This window comes from Apiospora phragmitis, assembly GCF_038363925.1.
Source record: "Apiospora phragmitis strain CBS 135458 chromosome Unknown utg000001l:1.0-2902119.0:1.0-2906034.0, whole genome shotgun sequence".
Lineage (NCBI taxonomy): Eukaryota > Fungi > Ascomycota > Sordariomycetes > Amphisphaeriales > Apiosporaceae > Apiospora > Apiospora phragmitis.
The window spans coordinates 2,108,618-2,128,701 of NW_027117399.1; the positions used below are offsets into that span (position 1 = coordinate 2,108,618).

At 52.7% G+C, this 20,084-nt stretch overlaps 7 protein-coding genes across 7 annotated transcripts; 2 read left to right on the top strand and 5 right to left on the bottom strand.

Moving 5' to 3' along the window:
* Nucleotides 1-124: 124 nt before the first annotated feature.
* PG994_000633 (endomembrane protein 70) lies at nt 125-2,131 on the bottom strand (the record flags this gene model as incomplete). Its single annotated transcript, XM_066852042.1, has 2 exons — nt 125-143; nt 198-2,131. The coding sequence occupies 2 exons, from the start codon at nt 2,129-2,131 to the stop codon at nt 125-127; spliced, it is 1,953 nt and encodes a 650-aa protein (XP_066722674.1).
* Nucleotides 2,132-5,016: 2,885 nt separating this feature from the next.
* Nucleotides 5,017-5,784, bottom strand: PG994_000634 (uncharacterized protein; the record flags this gene model as incomplete). Its single annotated transcript, XM_066852043.1, has 3 exons — nt 5,017-5,388; nt 5,409-5,517; nt 5,630-5,784. 3 exons carry the CDS (start codon nt 5,782-5,784, stop codon nt 5,017-5,019), a joined length of 636 nt encoding a protein of 211 aa, XP_066722675.1.
* Nucleotides 5,785-6,652: 868 nt separating this feature from the next.
* On the top strand, nt 6,653-7,982 carry PG994_000635 (ubiquitin-conjugating enzyme/RWD-like protein; the record flags this gene model as incomplete). Its single annotated transcript, XM_066852044.1, is given in 5 exon segments — nt 6,653-6,714; nt 6,773-6,867; nt 6,988-7,685; nt 7,697-7,807; nt 7,896-7,982. The coding sequence occupies 5 exon segments, from the start codon at nt 6,653-6,655 to the stop codon at nt 7,980-7,982; spliced, it is 1,053 nt and encodes a 350-aa protein (XP_066722676.1).
* Nucleotides 7,983-8,393: 411 nt separating this feature from the next.
* PG994_000636 (uncharacterized protein) lies at nt 8,394-12,271 on the bottom strand (the record flags this gene model as incomplete). Its single annotated transcript, XM_066852045.1, has 4 exons — nt 8,394-8,812; nt 8,878-9,886; nt 9,940-11,481; nt 11,786-12,271. The coding sequence occupies 4 exons, from the start codon at nt 12,269-12,271 to the stop codon at nt 8,394-8,396; spliced, it is 3,456 nt and encodes a 1,151-aa protein (XP_066722677.1).
* Nucleotides 12,272-14,041: 1,770 nt separating this feature from the next.
* On the top strand, nt 14,042-14,931 carry PG994_000637 (MT-A70-domain-containing protein; the record flags this gene model as incomplete). The annotated part of the gene is made up of 2 exons (XM_066852046.1): nt 14,042-14,780; nt 14,834-14,931. The coding sequence occupies 2 exons, from the start codon at nt 14,042-14,044 to the stop codon at nt 14,929-14,931; spliced, it is 837 nt and encodes a 278-aa protein (XP_066722678.1).
* A 384-nt stretch (nt 14,932-15,315) lies between these two features.
* PG994_000638 (mitochondrial 54S ribosomal protein uL23m) lies at nt 15,316-15,942 on the bottom strand (the record flags this gene model as incomplete). Its single annotated transcript, XM_066852047.1, has 2 exons — nt 15,316-15,823; nt 15,887-15,942. The coding sequence occupies 2 exons, from the start codon at nt 15,940-15,942 to the stop codon at nt 15,316-15,318; spliced, it is 564 nt and encodes a 187-aa protein (XP_066722679.1).
* Nucleotides 15,943-16,456: 514 nt separating this feature from the next.
* PG994_000639 (uncharacterized protein) lies at nt 16,457-17,585 on the bottom strand (the record flags this gene model as incomplete). The annotated part of the gene is made up of 4 exons (XM_066852048.1): nt 16,457-16,688; nt 16,747-17,254; nt 17,340-17,377; nt 17,485-17,585. 4 exons carry the CDS (start codon nt 17,583-17,585, stop codon nt 16,457-16,459), a joined length of 879 nt encoding a protein of 292 aa, XP_066722680.1.
* Nucleotides 17,586-20,084: the final 2,499 nt, after the last annotated feature.

A 20,084-nucleotide genomic window follows, 5' to 3' on the forward strand; every position in this document is an offset into this window, starting at 1 on the left:
TGGCTTTTCCGGTGATAATTTTGCAAATTGTTCCCCAAAAACGCCAAGTTATCTCCCCCAACTGCTGCGCCAAAATACAACTACATCTATATCCATTACTTCGTTTGCCACATCGGTCTTAATCTCAGTCCACCTTAATAGCGCTGTAGTCCAGGTTAGTACGAGTGTTATCATGCTAATATGAAAATGGAACTTACTTATATATCCTCCGGACAAAGGTATAGGCCGTCAGGAAGCCAACCGTGCCCGTCAACAGCCCGTATACGCAGCATGCCATGAAGCTATAGCTGAAAAAGAGCATCGAGCTAACGAAGCCCGTAATGTGCAGTTTGACAAAGTAGTACCACACGCAGTACAGGAACACCCAGACGGCACTCCCGCCACCGACGAAGAAAGACTGCCACCACCAGTGGTAGTTCTCGGAGCAGAGTTGGATGTAGACCGTCACCACCGTGACCTCGGCGATGGTGACGATGAGTATGACGGAAACAACCGCGAGGAAGCCGAACACGTAATAGTAGCCGCTCTTGTCTTGCCACATGGACTGGAAGACGAAGAGGAGCTCGATGAAGATGACCGCGAACGGGATGAGGCCGGCTAGCAAGATCGACTGGATGCTCTTGGCGTACCAAGCCTGGTGGGGAATCTGTCGAGGGATGCTGCTGGTTTTGGTCGGGTGTTCCCAAGCACCGGTTCGGACGAATCCGTACCACGCGCCGGCGTAGACCAGAGGGACCTGGATGCAGAGCCAGAGAAGAGCCAGCGCAATCAGGGTGCCGAAGGGGATCGCCGTGCTCGAGGCTTGGGCCCAGACAAACAGATTCAGAATGAAAATCAGACCGAACAGCAAGCCAGGAAATAGAACCGCCGTCACCAGTGCATTCCGTCTGAAGTCTTGGCCATCAAATGTTCTGTACACTCGGGCAGAGAAGTACCCAGAGAATGCGCTGCCGAAGATGAACAAGCCAACACCAGCACTAATAAAGCCACCCCGGAAGCTTGGGTTCAAGACACCGATAGCGCTGAGGAGCACGAGTCCCACAGCCATGAACAGCAATTGCATGCCGGATCCTACCAGGGGAGCCAGAAGATGCCCATACTCGGGTTTCCGGAAGACGTCAGCATGCAGGAGTTTCCATCCCGTGACGTCCTCAAGAGCCTCATCTTCGGATGTGATGTCGCCGTCTTTTTCGCCAACACCTTCCTGGTCCAACAAGCCAAGACCCGCAGCCTTTTCGGAAATAATCCTTGGGCTCAGACTTCCGGGCAATCTCCTGCGCTTGACACGGAGTTTGCCGTCTTCAGCAATCCCTTCCCTATAGTTTCTGATGTCGCTTCGGATTGTCTTTGCCAGAATCATGAGGACAATGCCCGTAAGAAGACCACAGATGATGAGCGAGTTGATAATGGCCAACCAGTGGATCTTCGAGCCCTCTTCTTGGTTGACAAAGTAAAGATCCCAGCGATGGTTCCATTCGATCGACTCGTCTTCTCGGAAATAGACCGAGTAGGTATAGGGAATGGTCATCTTGGCATCGTCGTCAATGTTCTCGATCTGCTCTGGGTAGTAAGAGGAGTCGGGGTATTTCAGAGTCAGGTCGGTAGTCTTGTTGGGCGCCATATACAGCTCGAAGTTTTCATTAACGTTGTGTAGGTCCTTGGGACAGCCGCCCTCGCGCCTGACACCGGGCCCGATGCTCTTCGTATAGACTTCGAAGCCGACGATGACCTTTTCGCCCCTCTCTCCGGCGCGGCCCGGCGCTCGTCGGTGGCGGACCACGATGGTGTGGTGGTTGTTGAGGAAGTACCGGGGCCTCCCCGTGCTCGACGAGTAGTCGGTAAAGCCGAGCTTGAACCCGGAGGCGTAGTACTTGCGCGACTTGTCCACGGTCACGAAACTAGTAGCGCCTGGAAGGTTATCCACAATCCACTCTACCACGTACCCGTCTTTCACCAATTCCTGGGCCCATTTGAGGTCTTTCCCCGTGATTTCTCGGTTGCACACGAAGCTGCACTCCTGATCCTTGCCCATGGCGAGATCGAGGTCGGACGTAATGATGCGGTCGCCACGGAGGACTTCACCCAGGTTCAGCGATATACTTTGACCGCCGAGCAGACCACCCCCAGCCATCTTGCCCGTGGGGGGCAAACAAATGGGAGGTCATTGTATGCGTATTGCAACTGGGTGTTGTCGGAGTAGACTTTGTTGACGAGTAAGGGTATCTGCTCGTTGTCCTTGTAGCTGCGAATCGACCAGCCTGCATAAAGAGGTAACAGGCGTTAGCAAACACAGTCTAGTGTCGTACCCTGCATCACGTGTGACCTTACCTGGTATGTAGAACGCATGCGCCTGGCATATTACCAGCGAGGACACTAGCCATTTCAAACCCATCTTCCCAAAATATCCCATGGTGACCTTGGCCTTATCCCGCAACACTACCGTGTCTCCAGATGCATTCAAAATGGCAAACAAGGCGGGCGGGGGGGGGGGGGGCGTAATAGGGATGATTAGTATCCGGCCTTTGTTCCCGACTATAGAAAGAGGATGGATGTTCCACGAGCACCGGGGATAACGGGTGTTTTGGCAGCAGGCACCCGGGTCGGATGCAGATCAGTGTTGTCTTAGACGTGACTCGAAAGCGTACACAAAGTAGGTTAAGGCAGCGGTACACAGCGTCGCGGATGGGCAATCCAAGGATTCCGAGATGGGAGCGCAAGTTTGTGAGGGACCTCCGGGAAGGGCGTGATTATTATTAGATAAACTAAAGTCGTTGAACGAGCGTAATCGGTACAGAGTACCCTGCAAAGATTGATTGGTAGCGGTTGGTAGATCAACACCGGAGGGCGATGCGACAGCCAGAGACCAAACAGCGCCCAGTTGGCTGGCAGTACACCAATAGAGGCGGGAGAACAATAGGCTGTCCGGGGAACCAGGAAAGATGGCTGGCGGTAGCCGAAGTATTGGGGTGGTGTCGCAAATTGCTGCTGATAGCAATCTACGCGTTACAAAACAGATGATGGAATCTTCCAGCGGCTGGATTGGCGTTGCTTTTGCAATGAGGAATATGGACAAATTAGCAATGGAGACACGATTGACAAGAGAGACGCGACGGGCGTCGACGAGAAGCCAAAAGAACAAGTTCAGGAGAGACAAAGAAGCCAAGTAGGCCAAGCCAAGGTTGCAGGTGTGGGAGTTGGGTGGTGGCAGCAAGTCCCTTAATCTGTGAATTATCTCCAGGTTTGGACCCCTTGGCGAACCCAGGACGAGATACTGTACTGGCCCATACATTTTAGAGTTGATGCCTTCTCGGCCCCTAGCGCCACTGCTAACATGAAGGTGGCTCGGCTCATGAACTCTGGACTCGGGCAGTATGCAATGCACATCCGTCCATAAATGCCACTAAACACGCATACGAGACCCACAGATTCAAGGCTCGGGCCCCTCTTTTCCCCCCTCGGAATCCCTTATGGTTAGTGTTTATTCTTCAGGGTATCTCTCACGTGTAAGCATGACGGATGTTGCCATATTCAGTTTATCGTCCGCAGACTGTCCCTTGATCGCGATGGCTGTAATATTGTGCCAGACCAAACTAATAACATCCTTTCTGGCGCAGGCATCGCAGATGGTAGCGATATCTTCGTGAAAGACTTAGGTGCGGCCGCCTTCATCTCAACCATGAACCACTATTAATTGAAGATATCCAAGATGCTCGTTATGGTGCCATCCCTGAAATCCTATGGATAAACATCGGATGCACTTTCAAAATTGCTTGTATCCAGAGCAGTTTGCAGGGTTTCTCCCTTGGGAATTACTCCAGGACGATCTTTTTGGAAGTATTACGTGTAAGTAGGTACTATATTTAGCATCCGTTTATTACAGCAAATAAAGCATTTGCTCGTATTACTCCGACTATTTTCCACCAAGTCCCTGCGAGACTTATCAAGGGGTTGGACGAGGCTGTCTTCAGACTTTGACGCTACGGTATGTAGCCCAAAGTAGCTGAGCGCGCAGCACGTCGACTTTCTGTCCGGGATCCGGACAAGCGAGCGCCTGTGCCCCGCCTGCCATTCTAATTTTTTTGCCTTTCCAAAATATTCTCTCCATGTCTTTGATACCACACATACGTCAAATACGTCAAGCCCATCCGAGAGCGCGTGGTCGTGAGATCAGACGATTACGTGGAGGGAATTGACGATCCAGGGGGACACAGACACACGAGGCAGTATATTCCGGGCCACATCCTGCGCAGCCAATTAATCCGTTTTATTGGCTTGCACAGCAGCAATAATGTACAACACAGCAACGTCGGAGCACATTTGGTTTGTTTCATATCCTGTCCACGTTCCACTCAGTTGTGCGTACTTTAGCTACAAGTAGTCGGGCAGGCTGGCAGGAGCTTAGTGTGGCATCCACGTCCTCCTCAGCTCAGCTCACTCAGCTCAGCCTCAAGCCTCGAGAGGGATCGTTGTAGTGCCCAACTTTCGAGGCCGACAGTAGCCTGACCTCTCTGCGTTGTCCTTGCGGTCAGTGCAGAGGCGAGGCGCGATCCCATCGAAACCTAGGAGCTGGGGAGTTGATTCGTCCTATTCGCGAATGCTACATGTCAAAACTTGAGCACCAGTAAAACCGTAACACGGGCAGCAGTACATAAGGATGCACACTTTACTTTGTATGCACACTGCGTCTCACAGCAGCTGATCTGTCTCCGAAAAGTAGAACGTCATAAATGACCCGAAAGATTATTACCCTAAGCGGGACCTCATATCACAGCGCAATATAAATGGTCTGTAGTAGCCTGAGTATTGGGATGGTGCGATGGATATTTGTCTAAGCCGTAATCAATTGATCAGAAGGTACCTCTGGGCTGGAATCATGCTACACCATTGATTGTATACACCTCATATGTCGCAGGATCAGCCCGCCCCCTTCCCAGGTAGAAGAGCCCCCCTGTGCCAGCCCCTGAAGAAGCCGAACACAGTAAAAGGTCGGCCGCACTGGCAAGCAAGTTGCGCAGCCTATCTGGCCAACCTCCCCTCCACCTTGGCCTTCTCCTTGGCCCGCACGTCGGCCAGCTCGTCGCGCGTCGCGTTGTACGTCGCCGTGACCTGGTTGAAGGGGTTCTCGGGCGACTTCTCGAACTCCTTGCGGATGTTGGCCTTCTTCTGGTTCAGGCGCAGGCCCTGGCCCGTGCCGTCCTCCCATTTCCGCGAGCCGGCGCTCCTCGTACGCCGCGTACGCGGCCTTGGACCGCCGCTCCGGGTGCCGGTCCACCTTGTCCTGGCTGTTCCGCCACGCCCAGCGCCCTCGCGTGTGTTGTTGATGCCCGTCGCGTTCATCGACGGCAGCGCCTCGTCCAGCTGGTTCAGGTCCAGCGTGCCGCGGTTCGTCTTGTGGCCGCGGATTTCGCGTTCTTGGGCTCCTTGCGGCTCGGTAGGCTGGCTTCCTCCTCGGCGAGGGCGGCGTCTTTTTCGGCCTTCTTCCGGGCTTGCTCGGCCTTCTTCGCGGCCTCAGCCTCCCTATAGCGCAGTAAAAAAAGGTTTCGTTAGCATCATCCATGGTTTGTGGTGGTAAATTGCTGTTGCTTCTGTGTCGCAAGACGAGGTTTTTGCTTCCCGACAACTGACTTACTTCTTCGCGTTGCTCTTAGAGCCCTTGGACCACTCGGCGTCTTCAGCAGCAGTCTTCTTAGAGTCTTCGACGGCGGCCTTCGCGGCGGCTGCTTCGGCCTTCTTGGCGTTTCCGGCAGCCTTCTTGCTGTTGTCGGCTCCCTTCTTTCCTGCCATGTTGAGTAGTTGTTTTCAGCAGTGTTAGCGCTATCGTGCTATGGTCCGCGATACTACTCGAGTAGGTAGCTACGTGGAAATGGTTGTGGTGGCGGAGATTCCAGAGTGAGGAGTTAATGTAGAAAAGGTCAGAAACGAGTTGAGCTACAGCAGCTTATGCGATGCGTCACTCGCCGGATGTGCCAACCTATGGCGTAATTGGTACTTCCCAGGCATATATTGTTCAATGGCTACCTGCTAGGAGGCGAATACCTGCTTTTAAATCTCTATATAAGCCCTTGGTGATCCTTACCTATTAACCTACATTGATTCATTGTTCTGTACAGCCCTTCAATGTTATATCCGAGCATTGTTAACCGCTTGTCGAGCTTTTGAAGCCCGTCCAAGAATTACCCCGCCACCCAGTCGGCCTTGGAATGGAGGGGCAAATGATAAAATCAATGTGGCAGATGGATCCCTGCAGTTGGTACGAGTCCAACACACCCCTGTCAGATCAGGATACGACGTCCCCAATATCAGCCTTGAATAGGTGCTACGGAGGTGATGAGCTATTACTGTTCATGTCTCGAAAGCGCTTGTTGCCCGACACTCATGTAGTGTTCCAACCCAGATCACCAAGTAGGCCTCAAGTCTTGAATCTGTCAGTCTTGGACTTTCGGCGGCCGTTTGTTGGCCCCACTTCCCTCACCGCACTTACAGTCAGGTTAGATGCTTCAGTTCCCGTTCATGGTTCATGCATAACCACCACGCGCCTAATGATTCAGGGGTAATCGGAACGCCAACACAAAACCAACGCCTAGAATAAATCGCAAACTACATTTGTCCGCTTGACATTATTTGTAAACCCTCAAATAAAAGATACGCCGCCATGGCTTCATCCAAGTTCAACAGCCTACCGGCCTTAAGAAAACAGAACCTGCTGGTTGAGTTGTACGTCGGTCATATACATGTGAGATGGAGCGGCAGCTTTGGACTAACACCTGCGCAGCTCCGGACTAAAACAATCATGCCCCGAAGGTATCTTCGTCAGCCTGACACCCGGAGACCCCGCCCTCTGGTCCGGCGTCGTCTTCGTCCGTGACGGTAAGTTGAAAGGCAGGCGCGCACGCCCCAGTAGTGGTCTGGTCGCAAACCAAAACAAAACCCTCCAACTCGATTAATCATAATGAAATCTGATCTGATGGCTTGACTCCTGGCTCCCAGGCCCCTATGCGCCCGCGGTCATGCGCTTCCAGATCTCCTTCCCGGACGCCTACCCGCGCCTGCCGCCGCTCGTGACCTTCTCCACCGACATGTTCCACCCCCTGATCACGCCCTTGACCACCTACATGTACAGCACCGACGTGCAGGACCACAACGCCACCGTCAGCGCCACCGACGAGGAGCGCCTGCCCCCGGGCGGCTTCAGCCTCCGCCACGGCTTCCCGGACTGGTTCGGCCGCCGGAGCCGGAGCCGCGCCGCCAGCAGCCAAGTGCAGCAGACGACACCGCCACGCCAGCCGCCCAAGTCTTCTTCGTCGTCAGGGGGGGCAGGAGGCGGCGGCACGCCCGGCTCGCGCGCGTCCGCCGTGGGCGAGTCTCCCGGCTTCGCCGACACGCGCAAGACCGACATCTCCACGTTCGAGGTGCTGCGGTACATCCGCAGCACCTTCGACGACGAGGCGGTCCTGGACGCCATCCCGCTCGAGGCGGCCGGGAACCCGGGCGCGTGGCACTCGTGGCGCACGCATCGCCAGGACAGCGGCAAGGCCTTCCACACTAACAACACTAACAACACGACGACGAGCCCGCCGCCGCCGCAGCAGCAGCAGCAACCCGTTGGAGAAGGCGAGGGGAGGAGGTGCCGCCGCCGGTACCAGCGAAAGACGACGTGCTTGCGGCTGCGGCGACCCCGGCCACCGGTGTGCGCAAGCCCGGGGAGTGGAACTGGGAAGGCGTGTGGGAGGCCAGGGTGAAGAAGGGCGTTGACGCGAGCGTGTCAGAAGCTGTATTGTATGGCGGGACCGGTGCCGGAGATGATGTGGTGAGTCCTTCGTCGCTGGAAGTAGTGCCACAGCGCTGGCTATTGATTTTGTTTTTCTCTTCGGAAGATACTAACCTTCGCTGGACAGATTCGGTTCTTGAGTATGGAGGAGGGGGACGTGGAGGCTGTCAAGGAAAATCTACTTCGAACGTTGGAGCACACTGCTAGTGTCTAAACAACTTGCTTTTTATACATACAAGCTAACGGATCTACTCTTACGTATGTACGAAGATGACAAGAGTTAGCACAGTGGTGTCGGGGCCCGTTCCACTACTAGAGCTATGCATTCAATCTACGTTTGATCCCAGCCAAAGATCATGAAGCCGAAGGGATCCAGGCGGTACTACGAATAACTTTCACTCATTTGTTACATGCCATCTATGGCCCAAGTAGAGCAAGTTTCACACAAAATTGTTTCCACATGATTTGGAGCAGTCACTTCCGGGATAACTGGCAGGCGATAGGTTATCCCTCTGCTCCCCAATTACCCGCACGAAGCCCAGAGGGGAAAGGGCACGTTTATAATGGATGCATTTTGCGTTCTTCCGATCCTGCAGTTCTATGGGTATATACTTCTATGCATGTTTTACAGGTTGATGAGGTCGAGCTCACTGAAATCCGGCGGTGCCCGGCCGTAAACCACCCGGACGCTACTATCCAACGCCGTTCCCTCATTAGAGATCCAAATATGGTCACTGAACTCCCGCGTGCGCTTGATCTCGTCCTCGCTCACGCCAATGTCGTCGTGGGGAATCCAGACAGTGGGGGCGCCGCCCGCAAGGCCGAATGCGTGAACGCGCGGCGGACCAGCACATCTCTCCTCCGGCGTAAGGTCCTCGATTTCGTCGTGAAAGCCGCCGTACAACGCTTCACCTATCGCGCGTTGCGCCTCGAGATCCTTCTTCCGCCGTTGTTCACGGTAATTCACCGCGCTCTGCACGCCCCTTTCTGCGCGGCCATAGGTCTGGTTCTTAAGAACCTTGCCTCCGCGGACAGCCAAGGAGCCTGCATGTTGAAGTCCCCTGACTGGGGCAAAGCTCTTCAGCTTATTGCTTCGGGACTCTTTTCACCATCACCAGTGCCGTCAGTGGTGCCTACCGAATCATTACCGCGATGGTGTTGAGTATCACGACCCTCCTTATCGTACATCTGATCCTCTCCATCCTCATCGAGAAGACCAAGGCGCTGGTCTTGGGCTCTTTGGAAGGCCTCGTCTCGCAACACGGCTTCGTCCTCGAAGGTAATGGGGAGATATCTGTACATCGGCCCGAAAGACGAGTTCAGCAGCAGCTGGTAAAGCGCAGTTAAGAAAGTGCAAACGATCATAATGATAGCTTGCGGTAGGCAGGCCACATTACCCTCCGCGTCTCGCACAAGGAAGAACAGGCCGATGAGGCATATTTCCATCACGTACAAGCCAGTGAAGGTCTGGTTGATCGCTCTAGGATACAAGATACCTCCGGTATCGAGAGCAAGGCGGTTAACATAGATCATACTGTACCTGTTGGCAATCCACAGGAGGGCGAAGGTAATGATGGCGAAGATCGAGATCACAGGGGCAATGACGCAGTAGACAAGGCCGATACAGGCAAAGTTGGTGTACACAGGGAAATACGAGCCCCACCGGACCTTCGGGAGAGTCGTATTGGTTTCCCACTTGCTGCGTGCCGTGCTGCTGAAAATCTTCGCAATGACGTACCAGTTGATCAAGGCACCGATCTGTAGCAATGTACCCGAACTTGTCGACAACGCCTGCAGAATCATGTAGGAGAAGAAGTAATTGGAGACTCCAGGCAGGTTCTGGGCAAGGACGTCCGCAACGCTGGCAGGGTTGTTGGCCAGATCAGTAAGCGTCTTGAAAGCACCCGAACTGAGGGATACAACGAGAAAGACTTGGACGAATAAAAAGGCGAAATAGTACGTCTGGATCGTTTCCGTCTTCTGCGACCCAGTCTTGGCTCCTTGGAAATGGGCAAGGAGATCCATTATAATGGGAACCAGGAACAGTAGCAGGGCAAGCAACAATGCGGGCAACACACCAGCAAGTGCCTTGACAGCTTTGAACACTATGTCGTTGGTCTCGAGGAACCTCAGCCAGGGGAAGTCGTCAATGAGTTCCGTGATTGGGAGACCGACGAAGTGAAACCAACGGGAATGGCCCATAGAATAATCATACCGACGACCAACAGAAAGACGATGCCGGTCCGCAGCCATCCAGCCCACCAACTTATCGCCATATTCTCCCATAGAACATCATTGGGTGAGATTTCGACCACCCTGGGAGCCATTTGTCGCGGGATGTGATGGATAACGCTCTGGCAAGCCATATGCGCTGCAACTTGGTGGTTGAACTGAATGAAGGCAGATCTCATCAAAGGGAATTGCTCGGGATGCTGTTGATCCATCTCGATCTCCAAGTTGAGCCGAGCAAGTTCGCCTCGGCACCAGTATATCGTATCGACTTTCTTATTGATCAGCGGGAAAGCGGGAAGGAAATCGGGTGTCCACTCGAATCTAGGCAGTCGATGAGTAGGGCGGTCCTTCCTTTTCACCCACCTCTCCCATTCTGCCACCTGCCCTGGCCTTTCCTCCTCATAGTCCTCGTTGTAGGCTACCGGATACTCGAAGGGCTCTTGGTCGTCCCCGCCAAGGAATGGGATGAAACTTTTCACTTTCTCCCACGTTAACTTCTCCTTCTGTTTTGCGGGTTGTCGCTCGTAGCCTTGAGGTATGGGCGAAGCAAACCCTCCCGCTGGGGGCTTCCAGAACTCATACCACCTAGCCCGTTCATTGTCGTACATGTCATCCATGTTGTCAAGCTTGCGGACAGTGTTCTGCAGGGGCCTCAGTTCGATGCTCTCCTTATAAGCTGCATTCTGAGACGCAATAGATCCGTTGTGCGAGTGACTGATACGGCCAACAGGGGATTTTGGTGAAACCGAGTCCCTGGTAGACGGCCTTAAGTGATCCCCCTCGCTAGGCACATGGATATGATGGTGAGCGGCGGATGCTCGTGTAGCGGGTCTGGACCTATTGGATTCGGACGGTGCTATCGCCACGAAACCATTAGTCGTCTCGATCTGGTGGTCGAGTTGATCGACAGCGTTCTTAGCGCCTTTGCCCACGGCACCAACACCTTTGCCCAGTCCTTGAGTGATCTTCGAGAAGCCGGTGCCGATAACATCCAGTGGGTTGCCTCCCGCTGTTGGCCTGTGTTGGCCTCCTTCCTGGCCTTCCTCGAGTTGCTGGGTTTCGACCAGGCCATCCTCAACGCTGTGTGGCACTTCATGGATATCCCCACTGCTATCGCCACCGCCACTTTCTGCTTGTAACTTGGCAGCGGCGTCTTCTTCTTTCTGGCGAGTCGCTTTCTGTTCCTTCGTTGGGGCCTTGGACTTGTTTTGTTTCCGCGCTTTCTTCTCTTCAGCCTCCCTCTTCTTCAGCTGACTTTTCTTGGCCATGCGAATAAGATCCGTTTGCGCCTCTTCTAGCTGCTTGTGGATTTTGTCGCGTTTTTTTATCTTCTCTAGCAGAGCGGTGAAGTCGCGCGTGAGCCAAATATTTCTGATCCCGCCGGGGAATACGTCAAAAAGACCCAGCAAGGCCTCTTCCGTAAGCCATTTGTCCGGAATGGCGCTGACCAAGACCGTTGTGGCTGAGGCACGAAGTCGATGCTCGGCCGTAGTCAGCCAGTCTTGCCGTATCTTTACGAAGACCTTAAGTTCCGCAAAGAAAACCCCACAAACCCAAAGAATAACAGCGACGGCCAAAATCAGATGTGCCCAGTATCGGTTGGTTTTCGTCTGTGACCTATCGGCTCTCGGCGTTAGTATTGCATTTCCAGGAAATACTTTGCATATCTTGAGAGGGAAATACAGATGGCTTTTGTATAAGCCTTACATCCATGCCTCCCCGAGACGCACTGGAATAGGAAGGACTAAACACCGGTATAAGATATACACTCCGCATGCCACTTACACATTTTCCCCAAGCCAGGGTATCGAATCCCGTGATATTGGCTTGTTTTGAATGGGTATCCTTCTCGTTGTTGTCGAAATTCTGACTGCGGCCACCATGGTAGTTGATTGGTATCAGGATGGGGATGATGACGAGCGCCATGGGTATGAAGATGATGAGCAGCGTCTGCAGGTAGCGCAGGAAGAAGTAGGCGTCGAGTCCGCACTTCTTCATAATCTCGCGGTCCTTGAAGCGCATGAGCGCACTGATCAGCCCCCACGGGGTGTCGGGCGGCGGCTCCGTTCGTTCGCGCTCGGGCACGAGGTAGGTTTTGGGCTTGAAGATGCGCGCCAGCTTGTTCCGCAGGAGCAGGAAGAGGCCCGTCTGAACGCCGAAGACGACCAACGAAGTCGACAGGGCGGCAAAGAAGGCCACCAGCGTGATGCCCTCGGTCTCTTGGGCCTTGTTTGCCTCGGGGCTGGGGGGATCCCCTACCGCTGCGGCCATTCGTATATGTATTAAAAAGGTAGCCGCCGTTGCGGCTCGTATTTTCAAGGTGGCCATATTGTCGGTTTTGGCGAACCGATTAACGAGTATTCGTCTCGCAGATGGTAGCAATGTCGAAATCGATTTCAGCTAGGTGAGGTAGAAAATTGAGATCGGGTTGGGCTATGACCTGCCCACATCAACCTTGACGGTTGTTGAATATGTAGTGTATTCACACACATGCAAGGGTGGGACAATGACGAGTAGCGTCAACGGTTGACAAACAATAGTACAAGTAAAGCTCAAAAACCTGGCTTGTACGTCTGGTGACCTGAAGTAATCGGCCCCGGAATAATTAGTAGTAAGTAAATGCAAGAGAATGATTGCCCGCTGCTAAGGGAATAGCTGGCGACATGTAGGTAGAACACCCGTCGAACGACGGAATAGCTAGCGGCGGGATAGCTGGTGACAATATGGCTACGGTCACAGCTGGACAGTTGGAAAGGGATGATAGTAGTAACACTCAGATTATTATTACAGACGCAGGCTCCATTTCAGCAGCAACCTGACTAGCGGTACGATCCATCATCTGGCCCCAGGGCGGGTGGATCTCCTGCCCGAAAGTTTGCAGAAGACCTGTGTCTCGTTTGAGATTGATTCCAGACAAGCAAATCATTGGCTCGCAGGCGGTGCCCCAAAAAACTTGGCAATGACCCGGATCGTGTAAAGTGATATCAAGTGGCTGCAGACGGGGCGCCAAGCTACGCGCGACTGGGTTCTAGGCCGGGGTTAAGCAATCTAGCGCCTGCAAAGGAACGAACGATAGTACAGGCAACAGGGGTTCGTTCAACCTGGCTGAATGGTCAGGGGCCAGCACCTGAGAGATCGATCATTCTTTCTTCAGGCTCGTTTCTGAGGAGAGCTCAAAAGAGGTTTCATTTCACGCGCGCTTATCTGCCTGCACCACGTAGTTACTAACGTAAGCTCAATATAAAGTCAACGGTTTTAGTGGGCTACAATATTGATACTTGTAGTCTTCCGTACGTCAATTTAGATCGACTATGAGTAAAGGAGAACATGACAAAGAAGGCAGTGCTGCTGGATAAAGGGAGGGAGGTACGGACATGCCAAGAACAGCAATCATATTCTCAATGATTGCAGCCCTCAGAGAAACCCCCCACCAAACCCGCGCTAGCAAAGACCATGACGAAATCCATCTTTTGAGGACTGCCCGGTCTGCTCCGTTGGGAAATGCGATATCCATCAGTCGGTTACCTCAATCCTGGCAATCCCAATTTCAAGAGCTGCAAAACATCCCGTTTAACCGGTTGAATGAGAGCGAGCATCAACAAAAAAAAACATGATATATTTGCCAGAACGTCACTAGTGGTGACAAAGTTCAAAGACTGGCGGTGTAAAGGGCCAACTCATTCGTATGTACGAATCTCAGGTACGCGTGCGTGTACGTACTTGTTGGCATGCGGATGCGGGCATCAATTGATCAGAGATGTATCTGCAGACTGCACCTGGTCCTGGGCCTCCAGTTGTTTATGTGGTCCTACCGTCCCTCTGGGACATCTTCAGCGCACAATTGCCGACGTTGCGATCAAATGTCATATCAGCATCCTTCCTTGTAACCTTAATTGAACTGACAAGGCGGGCGGCTGCCTGGTGTAAAAGCCCAGATTTTAGGGGGCGCCAAGCCTACATCAGTTTTCCTTCAAAACAGTTGGATCGCCACACGCCAAACTGGCAGCACGTCTTATTATCCCAGTAGCTTTTTATGCAAAGATGGAGTCATGCATTCTGTATGAAAACCCAGACGGGTCCGTTCTGATCATCGATATCCCACGGTCAATTGAACAGGCACAATTCTTGTCCGGAGCTGCAACTGCACCACCACCCGGGTCGCCTGCACAGCAGCCTAGAAGGCGTCGGCTTTTGTCTTCCAAGCCTTTGGAAAAGCCATGGCAAGCTCCGTCGGCGAAGACCACCGCAGAGACACTGAGCTCGTCATCGGCATCACCTTTTGTGCTAATAGACGAGTTGATGGTGACAGAAAGCGTCCGAAAGGCGTGTGAAGAAGTCAGTCGCCTCTACACTGGTGCGTGGTGTTTGCCACGGATTTGCAGGCTCCCTGCATCAAACCAGCCCAGCAGCCCCTCCCATGTGGCAGCTGCTGCGTCTACCAGGAAAGGGGACGACGATCAGGAGGATGTCGTAGACGACGACAAGGTTTCGTCGCCGTATGTACCAGAAGCAAGCCATTATCTTGAGGGGTCTATCCAGGAATTGCGGCCAGCATTCCTAAAGGATGCGCCCAAGTTCGACCTAATGGTACTGGATCCGCCTTGGCCAAGCAGATCAGTGAAAAGGAAGGAGGCGAGTTACCAAATCGCGTACGATATGCAAGAGATGCGGGAGCTGTTGTCTCTGATCCCCGCCGCAGCTCACCTTAACCCCGACGGCCTGGTGGCAGTCTGGGTGACTAACAAACCGGCCGTCATCGAACTTGTCAAATCGCAAGAAGGTATGTTCTCGCAATGGGGCCTCGAACTTGTCGGAGAATGGATTTGGGTCAAGGTAACAGATTCTGGAGAGCCAATCGTGGAATTAGAGTCTACATGGAGAAAGCCCTGGGAAAGGCTGCTGATTGCAAGGAGAAGGGGCAGTTCGACTAAGATAGGTCCAGAACGCAAGGTGATATTCGGGGTTCCTGATCTCCATTCCAGAAAACCGAACCTGAGGGAGCTATTTGCTAGCATTCTTCCCACAGACTTTGTAGGCCTCGAGGTATTTGCGAGGCACACCACAGCTGGATGGTGGAGTTGGGGCGATCAGACGCTTCTTTTTCAACATAGACACCATTGGGTTGAGGAGGATGTTATTACAGAGTCAGCTTCAGCCCAGGATCCTTGTGTAGATGTATCAATCACCCCATAAGATTGCGTGACCCAATAGCAGCTCGTTTTTTTGTTCATTTAGGGACTTTTTATACAGGTATCGCACATGATCGTACAACCGTAGTCTTCGCCCATTCATCCATCTAATTGTCCCATCATAGTCTATGATTCCGTCCACTTGGGATCCAATTCTCTCCGGTTATCCCACTTCGCCGCACCGCTCACCAGCTCCCTGGCCTGCTTCGCCAGCAGACTGCGGTCCTGCGTCTTCTTCTGCATGTTCGGTCGGTCAATCGTGCCGTACAACTGGTAATTCTTCATCTGGCTCTCCCGCTTTTCGTGGAGCTTGACGCGCGCCTCGGTCGCCTCGTCGTCCCACTGCTTGAGCTCCTCCTTGGTCGGCTCCTTGGGCCACACGAACGGCTTCTGCAGTTCCACCGTCATGTACTTGATGGACGGCGGCCGCTGCACCCGCTGCGTGATCGGGTGGCTGCGGAGCACGGGCCGGCGCATCACGGCGGAGCGCACGCCGAGCGTGACGACGGAGTAGGCGTTGAAGAGGTAGTCGCGGATGTCAAGCTTGTTGAAGTGCAGCGGCACCTTGAAGGTCGCGAATTGCGGCAGTTGCGACTCGCGGGTCGGCCGGCAGAATGTGATGACATTGTCGGGTCTTTGCTTCACGGTCAGGTGTATTCTCGTTGTTGGATCGCTGGCTTGAGCTGTATTGACTTACAAGTAAATCTGCTTCAGGCCCGTCTTAAACGGTTTAGATGCTGCTGCTGCCGCCATTGTGTCTAGAGTGGCAGGGTAGTGCGGTATCTCGGGGAACCCCTTGACGCTTCTCATGCGACATCACAGGCAGGTAGAATTTCGAGCTTCAACATCGGAGGTACGGCGACTGAAAATCCGGCCCCACGTTCAATTGACAGCAGGAAACCTCGCGCTACACAGTAAAAGGCTAGACCAATTGAACTGAGCTACCCGGGACCCCTACCATGAGCAATACCCCACTAACAACCACCAAATATGAGTCTGGGGTGGCCAGCTTTTCAACGTAAGTTGTTAGGCTTGGGTTTTGCCATGGGTTAGACTAACTAACGATACTGAAAAGGGCATCAACTCTTCCCGATGAACGCAATGCTTCTCTGAATGAACTTTCTTTTTTGTTTTGTTTTACAAACAGCTGATATCCGTTGAGCTCCGTCAATGATCCTGGACCTTCCTGATCTACTCTGATCTAGCCGCGGTCTACATGCGAGAGTATACCTTACTCTGCTTTACAGTTTCCCAATTCTATAAGCCTCTAGATATCGAGGCCATCAACAACCTTGCCCTTCACCCAAGTGTGCTGCAAGACGCGGGCAACCTCCTTGGCACACTCCTCATCCACCATGATGCTGACAAGATACAGAGTTGCATCTATGCCAGCAGTAACTCCCCCACTCGTGATTACCCGAAGACCACCTAGGCGCATCGCGGCGCGGCGGACAATGGACTCGCGGCGGCCCTGGCTCTTGAAAGACATGCTTCCCTTTCTGTGCGCACTTGTTAGCTGAGGAGATCCATTGCCTGTTCGACAGTATCTAGACGTACCGAGCGTTGGAGGGGCGTTGTGTATCTTGAGCATCAGACTTGCGGCGGATGTAGGGGTTATCATCCTCATCGCCGATGTCAAAGCGAAGATTGTTGACGACGTAGCGGGCCTCCTCGTCCACGTCGGTTCTCTCCTGAGCATCCCGAACAGCGGAGTGGCTGCAGAGGTTCTCGAAGGCGGTCATATAGTCGGGGTGGGTAGTCGCTGACAAGCCCGAAAGGACACCTGCTTCGGCAAGGTAGAGGGCTCCGGTGCAGATGGACAGGAGTGTGCGCTCTCGGGCGGAGTCCTTCTGCTGCAGCTCAGAATAAGCTTTGATGATTCCCAAGGGCTCGGCCTTGGAGTTGAGGATGTGGTCGCTGTCGCCGCCGACGATGACAACAACATCGAAGTCGTTGAGTCGCTCGTAAGCCTCTTTGTAGGTGATCTGGGAGCCCACCATTGCGCCCTGTTCAGACAGGACCTTGGGCTCGGCGCCGGCAATGGTGCACTCGAATGCCTTGGTTGCTACAGCGTAGAAAATACATATAGTTAGTTGCTGCTTCTTGACCTTGGGGGTAGCTACTACATAGGACATGGAACATGAACTTACTAGGGTCATCTTTGTTGTGCTGTGCCCAGGTCAAGGCCCTATTTAGTAATGTTAGTACTGTCTTTTCTTTTGACGCAGTAATGTACGAAGTCACGCCTGACTCGTACTAGATCACACTGGAGAATTCCTGCAATGAATAACTTACTCGAAGGGGCCAGCGAAGTCCAAGAGGTTGAACTTCTCCTGCAGAACGAAAAGGACTTCGATAGGTTCATTATTGATGGCCGAGGACTTGTTGGCTGCCATGGTTGGGACAAAATGATGTGAGATATGCGGTTGATGTCTAGGGTGGATAGCAGGACAGAGTCGAGTGTGACACTGGATGGTGGAGATTGCAGTTGGGTTCAGATCAGATCAGAACTGATCGAGGTGGTGATGGTGATGGGTAGGAGGGGGTGCTTTGTTTCTTGAGATGAGAGGCTTGAGGATGTGTAATAAGCCTTTGTAGGAAGGAAGGGAAACAAACAACAGGTTGACTGACTTAATAAGAAGAAGTCCTGGAGCGAGGGGTTTCTTCAATTGATCTGGGGTGAAAAGGGCAGATGATTGGCTTTCGCTCGAAGGAGGGGTTCGGTGTCTGGCGACGTAATTGGCCCTGGAGACATCCCATCATCAGGTGGTCACGAGATGCACATATGTACCGATGAAACATTCACGAATGTCGTTAATAAACCACCAGCTTGCCAGAGGGCCGCCCCCTTCACTGCCCCTCCACAGATCCCGTACAAGCAAACAAACGGACGACTCCATACATTGTCTGCAATCACATTAAGTACAGATATGCCTCCTTGGTTATGCCATAGCCCCTGATTAAGAATGCCATGAAGCCCGAACTATCAACGAACATTTTGGGCAGTTGTGCTGAGGGATGTGTTCCAACGGTAGGGAGGTACATGCAAGGTAGCTCTCCAGCTCGAGCTAAGGGTCGGCGGCTTCCCCGCCCAGTATTGGCAGCCCACTTCCCCGCGATTTTCTGGGCAGCCCCCCTGGGGCCTGACGGCCTCAGCAGCCCAGTCTTACAGGAGGGCCCCACAATGCAGCGCTCAGTGGCTCAACCGTCAAACGGGCCATTGACCAACATCGGCCGATTTGCTCAGGGCATGGACCGACAATGGGCAGATACTTGCTACAGTAACAGCAGTTCCACGAAGACAAGTAGCACGAGTTGGCCCATAAGTACCGCAAAAAGCAGTCACTTGATATTATATTGAATCTATCGGAGCTGCATATGATCGGGGAGAAACAGGGTCCTGAAATATGACCTATGGCGGCAGGGGGCTGTCGAGGGGTTGTCTCCAGCATTCGTCGGATATCCCCGCATTGATTTTACTAGCCTAGGTAAACATGGAGGTCAGCTTGAGCTTCCAAAGTCAACCACACTCAGAATAGCTTCACCTGTAAACAATCACCGACAAGTCAAATCACATCGTAGATGCCCCCATAAGCTGGATGTGATTTGCCATTTACAATTGGGTGTAAGATGATAGGTGATGCCCAGCCATTATTTTCATCGAGGGAGCAGAGGAAACCCTTCATATATTTCATCACAGCCGAGCATCTCCAGCAGGATAATTATTCTGTGTGAGGGCGACTGAGGAAGAAAACGAAATCAGTCACTCAATAGCTGGCATGCTATTGGACGAGCATATATATATATATGAAGCTATCTGTAGTACTTCGAAGTAAAGTAGACTTGTTAACAAGACAGTACCTAACAAGACAACTGGTTACCAGAAAGGGCAAAAGAATCACAGCCCAAGCCAACCTGGGGAATATCAACAGCGGATAGGCTAACCTGATAAGACGGTGATGATACCTACCGCAAGTTAAAGGAAGTCATGGGAAAGGGAATAAGAGCTTGTGTGGGTTTTGCAGTGAAGTTAGGCACCTGATGGAAGTCTCAGTCCATACCTTTGACTGCAGGGCCATCTTTACTATATGTACTATGGCTTGCAAGTCACTTAGACTATTTCCCTGCATTCTTGCACAATGGGCTTGGGACCTAGCGTGGGCAGACGGCCAATGAATCGAGGGACGGGAAGTGATTGCTCCCTGAGACAAGGATAGGCAAGTCCGATGGGAAATAGAATATGAGCCCCTGGAATGTGTCTATGGCAGTATCAACTTGAGCAACTTGGTTTCTTCAAACAAAAATGCCATGAGTTCATCCAGATACCTCATAACCCCCGTAGTTGTACAGTAACTTGTAGAGCTATAACAATGCATAAACAAGTCTCATGTGGTGTCCTGTGTATGCTATGCTTTAAGTATTTCCATTTTGGTATCATATCAGGTTACGTAGCAGCGGCTGCAAGCTGTGAAACGGGGCTGACAGGAAACAATTCCAGATTTTCCACTCAGAACCAGTGTTGACGATATTGCAGCGTTTACGGACGCCTGCAGCTATCAAAGTAGTCATACCGCCGTGCCGCCTAGCTGTACAAGCTGTAAAGCACGCTTGGCGGTTAGCTCTTCAACGAGGACGGATTCAGGCTCACCAGAGTTGTATCATACCATAAATATCCTAGAGAGCAGGAAAGCTTCAGAGATACCCAGCGTTCGACGATTTGATATTGGTATGTTTCAGTCAATATGTAGGTAGGGGTGGCATTGGAAATCTGCTTAGCGTGGGAGACCGTGGGGCCACGGATAACAGCGGGCTAAGTGCATCACTTCCCCTCGAACAGGACCTGCATTGGTCATTGGTTTGATTGATCCAAGGATCCAAGGGTCGCAAGCTCCTAA